Source organism: Castor canadensis, chromosome 7, assembly GCF_047511655.1.
Source record: "Castor canadensis chromosome 7, mCasCan1.hap1v2, whole genome shotgun sequence".
Taxonomy (NCBI): Eukaryota; Metazoa; Chordata; class Mammalia; order Rodentia; family Castoridae; genus Castor; species Castor canadensis.
Window position 1 is genome coordinate 133,600,865 of NC_133392.1, and position 13,827 is coordinate 133,614,691.

The 13,827-nt window shown below is 39.8% G+C and overlaps 1 protein-coding gene across 15 annotated transcripts in view; it reads right to left on the minus strand.

Moving 5' to 3' along the window:
* Positions 1–13,827, minus strand: part of Macf1 (microtubule actin crosslinking factor 1) — a 358,063-nt gene that overhangs the window by 280,463 nt on the left and 63,773 nt on the right. Inside the window, exon 1 of one of the 15 annotated variants that reach the window (XM_074080506.1) lies at positions 10,701–11,595. The exons of the other annotated variants lie outside the window; for them this stretch is intronic. Coding sequence (XP_073936607.1) covers positions 10,701–10,752 — 52 coding nt within the window. The 5' untranslated portion in view covers positions 10,753–11,595. Of the gene's footprint in view, positions 1–10,700; positions 11,596–13,827 lie in introns of those variants that run through there. 15 annotated transcript variants of the gene reach the window in all.

A 13,827-nucleotide genomic window follows, 5' to 3' on the forward strand; every position in this document is an offset into this window, starting at 1 on the left:
ATGAGGTTAAAGAAATATAAGTTCTGTAAATCAATCCCTTCAAAAGCTCACAATATCAATAGAGAGACAAAACTAGTGTGAGAAAGTGATACATCAGCTTGAACTTGGATAATCAGAGAGGGCTCCATGAGAAGAAAGACCTGAAAGTGAAGCTTGCAGGAATGGATAGATTTCAGTTAGTATAAAGAACAAGGGCATTCGGGTAAAAAGAATGCACAAGAAAAGCAAGAGGGAGAATACAATGGGGCACATTGAGACACAATGAGGAGAAGGATTTGTTTGGACTGAAGGTGTTCTAGGAAATTTATGTGAAAAAATCCAGAACAAGTAAGAAGAGATCAAGACATAAAAGGTCTTTTTTTAAAAATTCAGACTTTCAGCAATAAGAAATACTAAGGAAGTAGCTGTCAGAATAACTACAAGAGAGAGACAGAACACAGGAAACAAAATATGAGGCAGTTGCTAAAATTCAGGCATAGATGATGAGTGACTGGACTATAATCATGCAAAGGGAATGAGGAGGAAAGGGCAAATGTAAGAAACATTCTGAAGAAACAATAGAATTCAATGATAGATTGAAAATGGGAGCTGATGAAGAGCATCAAAGAAGTCTCTGGGGTTTCTGATTTCAGAGACTGGAGGAATGTGAACACAAAAGTCAAAAATGGGGACTAGGAAGAAAAGCCAAGTCTAAACTTGGTTTTGAAAATACTGAGTTCAAAATAATGTCCAAGTACAGATGTCTGATAGCCAAGTGAAAAATAAAGACACTAAAACATTGAGAGATTTTTATACATACAATGGAATATTATTTAGCCTTTAAAAAGGGAAATTCTGTTATTTGGAACAACATGAACATCATAAAAAAAGTGAATAAAGTCAGTCATAGAAGGACAAATACTGAATGAATATACTTATATGAAATATTTAAAGCAACCAAATTCACAATACTAGACAGTAGAATGGTGGTTATCAGGAACTGGGAGAAGGGAAATGGGGAGTTATTATTCAATGAGTAAAGTATTTCAATCATGCAAGATGAAAAAGTTCTAGAAAAATTTCTAGAGGTCTGCTGTACAATAATATGCAAATTTTGGGAAGAGGGTAGATTTCATTTCATGTGTTTTTCTTCAATTAAAAAAAAAAAAAAACCACTTAACTGGACACCAGTGGATTATGTCTATATTCCTAGCTACCTGGGAGGCTGAGATTAGGAAGATCATGGTTCAAGTGGTAAGTGCACCTGCCTAGCAAGCATGAGGCCCTGAGTTCAAACCCCAGTACTCCCAAATAATAATAACCAGAGCAAAATGGACTGGAGGTGTGGCTCAAGCAATAGAGCACCTACTTTGCAAGTATGAAACCCTGAGTTCAAAAACCCTGGTCACACAAAACAAAACAAAAAGCACTTAACATGGATGTAAGAGGGGAACTGTTGGGGGGGGACCAGTAGGACAGGAGAGGGCAATAGGGGGTGAATATGATTGAAGTACTTTATATGCATGTATGAAAACAGAATAATGAAACCCATTAAAAATGTTTATGGGGTGGGGGGAGACAGGGAGGATAAGAAAGAGTAATAAAGGAGGTAAATGTGCCAAAGCACATTATATGCATGTATGAACATATCACAATAAACCCCTTTGTACAATTAATATACACTAATAAAAAAATGATAACAGCTGGATATGGCGATGCATGCCTGTAATCCAGCACTCAGGAGGCGGATGCAGGAGAATAGAGAGCTCCAGACCAGTCTGAGTTATACAGTGAGACCTTGTTTGAAAAAAACACAATATATACATAATTTAAAAGAAAAACTGAAGCCAAAAGAAATAGTTAAGAGAAAAAGATGTTCAGGAGAAGCATTAGTAATGATTCCAGCTACATACTATGTTATTTATGTGTCAGCACTGTGGTAGAAGCTATGCCATTTCACTTAATCCTCATAATTTTATGTAGAAGATATCATTAGCCTCATTTTATAGATGAGAAAACTTAAGGCTCAGAAAGAGTGAGTAACTGCCCCTGGTCACTCAGATGATAAATGTAGAAATTTGGATTTGAACACAGCCCTGCCTGGATCTAAACCCCATGTTCTTTCCATTTCACCAAACTGCTTTGCCCCTTAGGAAACTGCAACAGTTAACAGTCAGGAGAGGGAGAGACTGGGGTACAGCTCAGTAGTAGTTTAGTATGCACAAGGTCCATCATGATGATAATGAAGGAGGTGGGTTTGAGGAGGAGGAAGAACAGGGAGAGGAAGAAGAGGGGAGGAAGGAGAAAGAGAAGAAGAAAAGACCCAATAAAGGCAGACAGGTGCAATCAGATACAATAGTACCCAATGCCAAGAATCCAACACAGAATAAAGTCAGCACCCCAAATCTATCTGTAAAGATGGAGAACTGGGCCAGGTACAGCAGCCAGAATTTCTGAAAAACAGATGTCCTATCTAGGAGTAAAGGAGCTACTTTTTTTCCCTCTTTATCACTAACAGACACCTTGGGCTGTTGGTCTCCAGTTACTCCAAGGCCTCAGACTGAAGCACATCACCTAGCAATCCCAGGAAGCACTGCATAGCATAAGGGCTAGATTCAATTTGAGCTGTGTGTATAAGTGGATCTCTACTTTCAGTTACAGTTCAACATAAAAGCTTTTTGTTTCTAAAACCAAACTCTTTAGGATTTCATATGCCTGCTCTTCACTTCTCTCACCTCTCTACATCTTAAACAAACTAAAATCAGGTGTATACTTACTGGTTTAGCTGCAGTCATATGTCCCTATAAATGATGATTCGCACTGCTGTGAATTATACTCCAACTACCACCAACAACCAAAAAAAACCTTGTACAGCTACTATTTGCTACCAAAATAAGTAATAAAAAACTCCTAATTACTTTTGCCATTCCTTCCCCTTAAAAGTATCTAGTGCCCTCTACTACCTACATTATACATTAACCCTTTAAAATACAGACTAAACTATCAGCCTTATCTCTCACCCTAAACAACTACGCCTCTTCTCCAGCTTCCTACAATCAAAACATTCCTCATTCTGTTCCAGAGAAAATAGTTTTGTGAATCTATTACTTTGCACACTCTGTTGTCTTCTCAGAATACCTTTTCTTTCTTAACTGGCAAACTTCTACCAGTTTCAGGATTCAACTCAAGTATCAATTCTACTACAATGCTTTCCCAATCACCCTCCACATGGCTGATAATGAACAAGCACATCTGTTCTCATAGCATTTTATTCATATTTCTATGGTAAGACCTGCCATAGTGTGGAGATATCCCCACTAGGCTACATAGAGAACCAACAATCTCCCAAGGACAGGGACTATCATTGACCTCTGTATTCCTGGTTCCTAATGAAAGGTCTGGCACACAGGAGGTTCTCAATGAAAGGAAGAAAGGAGACAGGGACTTCCAGTGAAAGAAACCGGAAGAATGGAGCCACGAATTGTAAAAAGTGATCTTCCAAATCCAAGGATTTCAATACACATCAAGCCAGAAAATCTAAAGTTTCCTGCCATTCTACACTGAGCAAACAAGGCTATTTAACAACTGGTATTCATTCAGAGGGTCCATCCCCACAGCTGCTATGATTAGTAACAGACAGACACACAATTAGGATTGCTAACTACATTAAAACTTCTACCAGAGAGCAGCCAATAAATAGATACTGTGGCAAAAATAGTGTGGACAAGGACCTTTTCAATACTGATACCTACTTCCAAAAAACACAATGCAAAGGATGGGGAGAAATGATCATTTATACTTTGTTAGCCATAAAGGCTTACTCTTTGAAAAAGAGGGATAGTTTAACAATCACTTCCAGTTGTAACAAAAAGTGCAGAACTACCCCCACATATTGCAAACCTGCAGCAATAGAAACCAATCCCAAAGTGAACTTGTGTTAGTTTTCCTCTGTAGTCCAGTGACATGCACTAAGCCTAAAAAATGAAGGAGACTAAATATTAACAGTATAAAACTGCCAACTGTTCAAACAAGTACAGGGGCTACTAGGTGCCTTGTGCAGTAAAAGGTGTTGATAGGCCTCACCCCAAAAGCATGAATATTCCCAGAGTCCCTGTAGTAGAGAGAATCACTCCATTGTGACAGGTTTGCTTAAGGGCTCTGGGAATGGGAGGGGCAGACAGTTCTCACTGTTAAGGATGCAATCGGGTTGGTGACTCAAGCCATTTTCCACTATTCTGGCTGCTGTGAAGACATTCTCATTGACTCTGCACACAAAGTCCCACACATGTGCCTTCTTTCAGACAGACCTCAACCTAATCTCCAAACAGCTAAATCTAGTTGATCTATCATCAACTAGAAAACCTCACATTGTTTTTCACAGAATGTCAGCTCTAAGGCAGAAATAAGAATGTACTCCCATCAACTCTGTAATTCTGTTCTAAGACCACTGGTCCCAAGTAACAGAAGCCCATTTGCACTTGACTGTAATATGTTTATTTAAAAACAGAACCTGCTCCATTTCTTCTGGAGGCAGACACCTGTCATAAGCCAAGGTGCTGAAAGAGTAGAGTTTGTCAACCTATTATACAGATCAAATTGGCCCAATTTACTAGTTAGGTGCTAGCTCAGTAACAGTAGGTATACAAAGATAATTTCAATCTGGTACCAATCTGGGTTCCAATCTGGGATGTCCATACAGCATTCATTAGATCATTCTTGGTACTGCAGCTTCCCAGTCAACATTAGTGGAGAAAGGGGGAGTCAGAAGGATCAAAGAAGCCACATAAATGCTTGGAGCTACTGGGAGAAAAGCTTCAGTACAGTGACATGATGATGACATGTTGGAGCTGCTGACTAAGTGAGAGAGAAACTTGGCACCTGTCCCACCATGAAATTAACTGGATAATAAAACATCAGAGCCAGCTGGCTACTAAGCCTGAAGACACGGCTATCCCTAGAGGACAAGAGGCTAAGAGCTATCAGAAGGGTATGCGGCGTTACAAGTATCTTCCTCTAATCCTAAATAGCTTTTAAAAGTGAAATAAATTAAAAATCAAAATCCAAAGTGATGTCACACACCTACAACCCCAGCACTCAGTAGGCAGAGGCAGAAGTATCTGAAGTTTGAGGTCAAGCCTGAAAAGCATGGTGAGACCCTGCCTCAAAAAAAAAAAACAGAGGTTTGAATATATTAAGACTCAGTAATTCCACTTTTAGAAATCTATCCAAAATAAAAACAATAAAAATTCAAAGATACAAAGAAAATTTTTATTTACAAGGATATTCACCCCACAATTGGAGAATATTAAATAAATGGTCCTACCACTTGACAGAATTCTATGCGGCTATTAAAAATCATGTGTAGAAGACGGGCAACTCTTATCTATAATCCTAACTACTTGGAAAGCTTAGCTCAGAGGATCATGGTTCAAGGCCAGCCCGGGGAAACAGTTCATGAGACCCCCATCTCCAAAATAACCAGAGCAAAATGGACCAGAGGTATGACTCAAGTGGTAGAGTGCCTGCTTTGTTAGTGCAAAACACTGAGTTCAAACCCCAGTCCCACCAAAAAAAAGCACAGAAAAATAGCTAAAGGCATAAAGAATACTCACAAAATAATAAAGAGCAAGGCAGAGAACTACATTATAATCATAAGGAATATATAAAAACACACTCATATATATACACATATGGATATGATACAAAAGAGTAGATGGAAATACAAGAACATGAGCACAGTGATCCTACATAGGGTGTAAGATTTGGGAGATTATTTTCTCCTATGTTTCTCACAATATAGTATTTTCTAGTTATCATCAGAAAAAATAAAAATCTCAGCTTTTTACTAGGGTTCTTTATTAGCCATGTTGAAGAGGGGAAAAAAGCCACTCCTCCTGAATTCAGAGCCTCAGGCACATTATGCAAGTGCTTTACCACTGAACTATATTCCCCAGCCCACTTAGTCAACACATTGCTACTGCTCAAAATATACATGGAACTTTTTTTTTTTAACATAACAGAACTGCTTAAAGACAAGCAGCACCATCTTTCCAATGTGTTCAATACCAGTATACCAGTATAATTTCATTCTTTAAATTGGATTTAATTTTGTCTTGGCTAACACCATTTTCTAACCAAAATTAGGTAAAACTGCAAAATGACTGTGGAGTTTCTTACAAGAGTCATAATCTCACACTGAAGGAGGGGGAGAAAGGAAAAATGCATACACAAATGGTTAAATAAACGTATATAGATAGCTCTGCACCATTATCAGAACATTTTTTAAACTCCAATGGTGACTACTGAAGGATATTTGATATATGTTTAGTTCAATGTGCCAGGCACTATGCTGGCCAAGGAGGTACAAAAATAAATGAGACACAGTTCTTACTTTGGTAACACAGTATAGCTAACTGGGTTCCAATTCTACATCAGAAGTTACATTCATCATCTCATTTAATGCCCCCAGTTTCATGTGGAATAAATTCTATTATAAATAACACATTCTTACAAATGCAGAAACTGAAGCTTATAAAAGTTACAGAAAACTTGCTCCAGAAGTAAAAACTAACAGGAAAATCCAGTGTTTAATAAAATAACCATAAAGGGCTGGGTGCTGTAGTACAAGCCTACAATCCTAGCTATTCAAGAGCTGGAGATCGGGAAGACAGTGATTAGAAGCCAGTCCAGGCTAAAGGTTAGTGAGACTCCCCATTGCAGTAAACAAGCTGGGCATGGTGGCACACAGGATGCCATAGGTAGGAGGTTCCTGGTCTGAGGATGGCCCCAGGCCAAAAAAAAAAAACCCAAAAAACGCAAGACTCTACCTAAAAATAACTTAATAACTGGGTTATTAAGGCCCTGAGTTTAAAGAAAAATAAAAAAAAAAAGGTTTGGTACAAAGAGAAAAGGAAAACAGCATTTTGGGAAAAGGAAACAGGATAGTATATACACAAAGGAAAAGAAGGGTGAAAGTACATGGGTATGTTGGGGGTAAACTACTTTATAAAAGTCAGCATTATCTCATAATCCATCACAAATTTCTTCTTAGCAAAGGCTAGAGAACCATTTTTACATCACTATACCTCACCTACTTCACTGTTTTCCTAGTTAATCTCCAAGTATCTATCAAGTCACAGGCCTGGGCTCTGCTATAGAGCAAGACTAGGGCCAATAGTTCAACCTGTCATACCTATGAGAGTGAGCCATGAGCAACTGGAGCAGAAATCACCCAGTGGCTAGGTTTGTGACAGGCTTGAGAAATATAAGTTTAAGTCCTCCAGAAGCAGCAGCAGCAATAGAATATATTTCACCCCAATCCTGGCATCAAAGCACCAAAAATTCACAGGAAATAGGAAACCCGAACTTTAAAAAACTTCTACAATGTTTTTATTCAGTCAGTAGTAACCCACTAGATGATAGAATGGCTGAAAGCTAACCATGTCAAAAAAAAAAAAGCAAAAGTCAGTAACTAAATAAAAAGGGGAGCCAATCAGCTCTGAGTCATCCCTTCAGGAATAAAAAAGATAGAGGTGAAATAAGGGGAAGCAGCTATTCACCATAATCAAGGGACACAGTGGGTGAAACTCAACTCACAGGGGACTTTGACAACAGAAATGGTTTGTATCTAACTCTACCTGGCAGAGAAACCGCTTTGTATTATACACTTTATGCTATGAAGACTACTATACAGTACAAATATGTAAATGATATAAATATCATCGAATGAAAAGATAAAACAGAATACAGTTCAGGAGAGTAGTGTGGAGAAAAAGGTACCCAAGTGTGTTTTATACATACAGTTGATCAGAAGTGGGTATTCTTGCCTATTTCACATGGTCAGCAGCACTACAACATTAACCGTCTTGGCTGACATATTCCTGGGCACTGTTAACTCCTGAACAGGGCAGATGAACCCTACCCTGAGGCCAGCCAAACCATGGATTAATGTCAACACTCCAAACAGAGTCTAGCCCATAACTAACATTTACTGAGTGTTTACCACTATTACTAGTATCACTGGTGCTATTTTCTTCCTGTCTCAACCATCCTAACTATCCTAAGCTGAGATCAAGTAAGCCCTGGAGCCAAACATGTGGATGGGTGACTGGGCTATTCAGGACCCAAGACGTGCCCTGGTCCAGCTCATTCTGGACCAAAGCAGACACAAGGACTCACTGAGTCAAAGAAGTCTCTGAGGGAAGAGAGAACAAGAAGTAGAGGTAATATTCAGCCCTATATGGGACACTCCCCATGATAGGTACATCTTGTCTGCTTCTCATTCATTCCTAATATGGAGGCAAAGGAAGGAGAGGGAAAAAAAAAAGTCACCTTCTAGGAAGAGTGAGAAAACACATGATTGTCAAACTGGTTTCAATATAACCACTTCCAAAAGCAGAAGTAGCCTTTCCTATGTGCAATTTCAAATCTTTTCACCTCTGAGAAGATCAAGCCAAGACTGAGAAAGTCAGAAGAGTAGAAGAAACTGGGAGCCAAAACAACTCTTATTTAGGGAATGGATTCCCTCCTCCATGCATATCTTACAGAAGGAAAACCAAAAGGGTTCCCATCAGTCATACCTATACTTTGTGCCTAAAGTACACACAACAGAGAATAAGAGTTATAAGTGAGGTGGTCTCCTGAAAGTCTCAGGAATGTACACTGGGTCACTGTTAAACCTGATTCACTAGATCATAACCATCCTAGTATGGTTAACTGTTCATCTAAAACTTTGACAAAAAGGGGAACCAAAAAGAAAACTTATTTTCTCCAATTCTAAAGTGAATCCCCTAGTTTTCATCCATTCTACCACCTATCCATCTTCAGAAAGCCAGGCTGAAAATCTTATACCAAGAAGCTCGGGGTCCCAGGGGAGGCCTAGGATCCCTACTCTGAGCCTATTCTTCCACTGAAGGAATATGCAGGTTAATTAAGCTCGATAATCCTGCCTTGAGTTTTATAGACAAAGGAAGCAAAAGCCTCCTGCTATTGGGTGAGCATAATGCCCATCCCTCTAAGACTGAAAATGGGGCAAGAAAAGGGGCAAGAAAAGAAAAGACAAAGGTACATTCCAGTATCTCCCTTTATCTAGTCCCTAACGAGATCCAGGAACTCGAAGAGCTGCCGAGAAGCATCATGGACTTCTGCCCTCTCTTCTCCGTGAGACTGGATTAAGAATCTAGACCCTTTCTGCACTCTTAAAACTTCTGTTGACAAGGAAGTGAGATCAACAGTTAATGTCACTCATTCCTGCTAAGACCTATCTAATACATGATGAGTTTATGGAGCCTTGAACCTAAAAGGAATTGGTTCCAGCTGTTGGAAGTTTTGAAGGAAAAAAAAAGTTGTATGTTGTATGGGGTAAAGGGAGAGAAAGGGGAAGAGAAGCTAGATATCAACAGAACGATACTTTAAAATTGTACAAGTTCAATACCTGAAATGCTTGGGACAAGAAGTGTTTCAGATTTCTGATTATTTTAGATTTTGGAATATTTGCATAGACTTTCCTGGTTGAGCATTTCTAATCCAAAGAACAGAAATCTGAACTGCTCTGAAATATTAAACTTGTTGAGTGCGCCAAAAGTTTCAGATTTCAGAATTTGGATTTCTGGTTTTTGTTTTTTTACAGCACTGGGGTTTGAACTCAGGGTCTCACACTTGATAGGCAGGCGCTTTTACCACTTGAGCCACTCCACTAGCCTCAGAATTTGGATTTTTGAATTAGGGATGCTCAGCCTGTACCCCTTTATAGCATACAAAGCACTCATGTATGCTTCCTAGAAACAGAAGTTCTCCAACAGTTGGGAAGAGAATGTAAATTATCCATAAACTCTAGTGCAAGGGAATCCAGATCTCCTGCCCACACCTGTCTGCCACTCCCCTCAGCCTAAAAAAAAAAAAAAAAAAAAAAAGCTCCTTTCCTCCTTTTCCCTCCCTTTATATCCTCTCACTTTCTCCATACCCCAATGTTTGCTCTGAGTACAGAATCCTGACTGCTGATGAAATTAGAATATTTTGAGCACTCTCCTCTGCACCATGGAAATAAAATCACCTGTTCATTAGAGAAGGGGAAGTAAAATATTTCATTAATCTTCCTCCTTAATAGCCAAAAAGAATCCTTCATTGTCACATCTAAGTAAATTCTTCTCATCTATGGTCACTGAAGAGTTTGTAAATCATTCTTTCCTTTAAACATTATTTTAATTAAAAAGTACCTCCCTGAAATCACTAATTTACATTTTACAAAAGCATATATGGCCCATCAACCTGCATTCCTCTCTCGGTCCCTCTTCCCACTCCTTGTTTTTTCCCAAAGGGACTCTGACTCACTGTAGACACAGGCAGCCAGAAACCTAGCTACACCTAGGTGAGCATGCAAGGCCCCTAGCAAGAGCCCTCCACCCACACGGCTAAGCTGTCTGAGAGAAAACAGGGAGTGTCCTGAGCCCTGCTGAGCTTGGGAGACCAGAGGGGACATTTCTTAGATGCCCATTCAATCAAGAGACTAGGCTGCTGCTGAAATACCTGAGGGCACTCTATCCTACTCACCTAAGATTGCATTTATAAATTATTCCTTCTGCATAATTACCTAAATTCATAAAGAATATGGCTAGCTGAGGGGAAAAGGGCTTCCTTAAGCCAGTAAGGTGCATATAATAATGCACACCGCAAGTGTTCATACAATCAACAAGGGTAAAGAGCAGCCTGAAGTCTTGTAGTACCTCTAAGGTTGTTGAGTCCCTCCAGGAACTTCTGGTACTTGTAAGCGTTCATGCCCTGGCCCAGCTGTGTTGGTTCGGTGGGTGGATGAAATAGGCACTATGGTGCCGTGACAGCCGAGAAGAGGGAGCACAAACCAACTGATCTCTCCTCCCGCTTCTACTAGCCCCCAAGAGCTGAACTTTGACCATGCTTACTAGTGATGTCACCAGAGAAGCCTCATTGCATTACAGCTCTGTGTGCTCTCATTTGTTGCAGTGAGCGGAAATACCTCCCCAGGAGAAGCCAGCCCCTCCTTTGTGCAAATGAGCCACAAGACCACACAGCTTATCATCTGTCACCTCATCTGCCACCATCGCTCTAGACTCCAGCTCAGGCTCCACTGGGAGTACTGCTCTTCTTGCTTACACTCTGGAAAGAGATGCTTAAATGCTTTTCAGAACACCAGTTAGGGGTTCATTTAACATTTGAGAGGGAACTCTTTAAAGGGACAGACTCGCTACAAGAAGGTCACACAACAGGAGCTCTTAGGCAAATATCAAATGGCAAAGGGACAGGTTTCATAAAATAAACAACCAACTCTGCACTCTCCTTACAACAATTATGTTTATAGACTGGAATACAGTCACACAGCACAGGAGACTGATATCAACACAGTACAGGCAGGGAGAAAAAGGTAACAGGAACTGTCAGACCTATTCCCTAAATGCTAGAAGCAAAACAATCAGAGGCAGGACCTACTCCAGAGACAACTGGGGAGAAAAATGCAGCCCAGACTGAGTTGTTTTAATGTGTCAGTGGTTGCCTCAAAGAAGGTGGCCACCCCAACTATCACAAACTCTTAGGATAAGCTACACATTCTATAATTAGAGGGGAAACCCTGAGGTTTTTTATACATCTTTGTTTTAAGGAACTCAGAGTAGTTTGTCTGCATTATTATCTTTGAAAATGCCTTTACAAAAATAAATATAACTTTTCATTTACACATTAGAAGACAGATAGGTTAACTAATCTGCCCAAAGGTTGTACAGCAGGCCAATGAGATAGCATGCAAATCTGAGCTTGGTACTCTTCTCATTTTACCATGAAAGTCTTGGTATCCTAGAAACCCAGGAACAACTAATGGAGTCAGACCCACCGAACAGCCCCTCAACAGAGACACACCTACCTACTCCACACCTACCAAGGTCTGAAGTTTTTCAGATAACCTAGCTCAATGGCTGCCATTCAATGGTGGAGGGTAGAATTCACAGTTTTCCAAATATAATATTCTGTAAAACCCACAGTTACAACAGGTTGGATGCAGGTGGAGAAAAATGCACAAAGTAGCACTATGAAAACAAGAGAAAAGGGAACACCACCCACTTAGAAGGGTCTGGTTAAATAATTTTAACAGCTGCTAAGATAATGGAAAGAAGAAAATAATAATGTTTAAAGTAACCCAAGTTTTTCTGCCTTTCAATGCTACTAGTCAGTCAACAGTGCAAACAAGGTAGCTAGGTACTTTGTAAAAATCTGAATATTTGGAGTTATGGGAAACATAAATACATGATTTCCTTTTTCTTTTCTTCCTTCCTTCCCTCTTTTCTTCCTTCTGTCTTTCCTTCCCTCCTTCCTTCCACCCTCCCTCGCTCCATCTCTCTCTCTCTCTCTCTCTCTCTCTCTCTCTCTCGTTCTTTCTTAGCAATGCTGGGGTTTGAATTCAGGACCTTGTTGTTTGTGAGCCAAGCCACACCCCCAACCCTCTTTGCTTTCAGTTTATTTTTCAGGTAGAGCCTCATGCTTTTGCCCAGGGCTAGTCTCCAACCACAATCCTCCTATCTCCGTCTCCCATATAGCTAGAATTATGCTTTTTAAGATGGGATTTTGCTAACTTTTTTGCCCAGACTGGCCTCAAACCAAGATCCTCCCATCTATCTCCACCTCCTACAGAGCTTGGATTACAGGCCCAAGCTTGGCCCTTAGATTACCACATGCCTGGCCCTTAGATTCCTTTTCTTAAAGAACAATTTAAAAAGCAAGATAACCAGGCATGGTGTCTCACACCCATAATCCTAGCTACTTGGGAGGCTGAGATTGGGAGGATCACGTGTTGAGGCTAGCCCAAATACTTCCCAAGATCCCACTTCCAAAATAACCAGAGCAAAACATACTAGAGGTGTGGCTCCAGTGGTAGAATGCTTACAAGTACAAAAGCCCTTTGCAAATTCAAATCCCACACACACACAAAAAAAAACTCCAGATTGTACCTATATGTTTTCCTGGAACTGTTCTATTTGTTTCTCTAGGGAAAGTACAAATAATAGAGTTCAGTGGATTCGAATTCTGTCTCAATATTCAACTTTGTCACTAACTAGCTATGTGAGCAGGAGCACTATATTCTTATAAAATGTTAGTTCTTAAATAGTTTTTTTTTCTTTTTTAGGTCACAAACCCCACTGGGAATCTGATGAAAACTAAGAGTATGCTTTCCTAGAAAAAGAATGCACATATTCATCTACTTATGAACTTTTGCTTATAATTGGAGAGGGGTTAATGAACCCTTGAGCTGATCTCTAAGATATATTCTTTGTTATGATCTGGAAGCAATTAATAGTGCAATTTGAATATGGGTTCTGCAAAGAATAAAGAATAAGAAGTAACTCATCAGAAAGGGAAGAGCTGGTTCTTGTGCTGTGAGTCTATTTGGGGACCCCTCCTACCTTGAGGAGGAAAGCTGACTAGATAACAGCAATCCAACTACAGGAACAACTGGCTTAAAATAGCCACTTGAACTAAGTGCATTTAAAAGACAACACATGCTAGCTTGTCATTTCCTGTGTGTTTCACCATTAAAATTGTTTAACAGCATTTTATCAGATAAAAATTAAACAAAAACAAGGATGTTTGGAATAATGGAATGAGTGGTGGTTCCAACGTGAGGCTCTTGTGTGTGAGAGGGTTGCAATGATCTGGACTCTAGCAGCATTCTTGGAGACAGGAACCATTCCCCAGAAATACATTTCAAAGCACCACAGTCCAAATACCTCTACATTCTCTTTGTGGCTATTCATCTTTTCTCCTCCAATAATTCCCACAAAGGTGAATAGTGAGAGGTAACCTCAGGTAGTAAGACACATTCTACCCTAA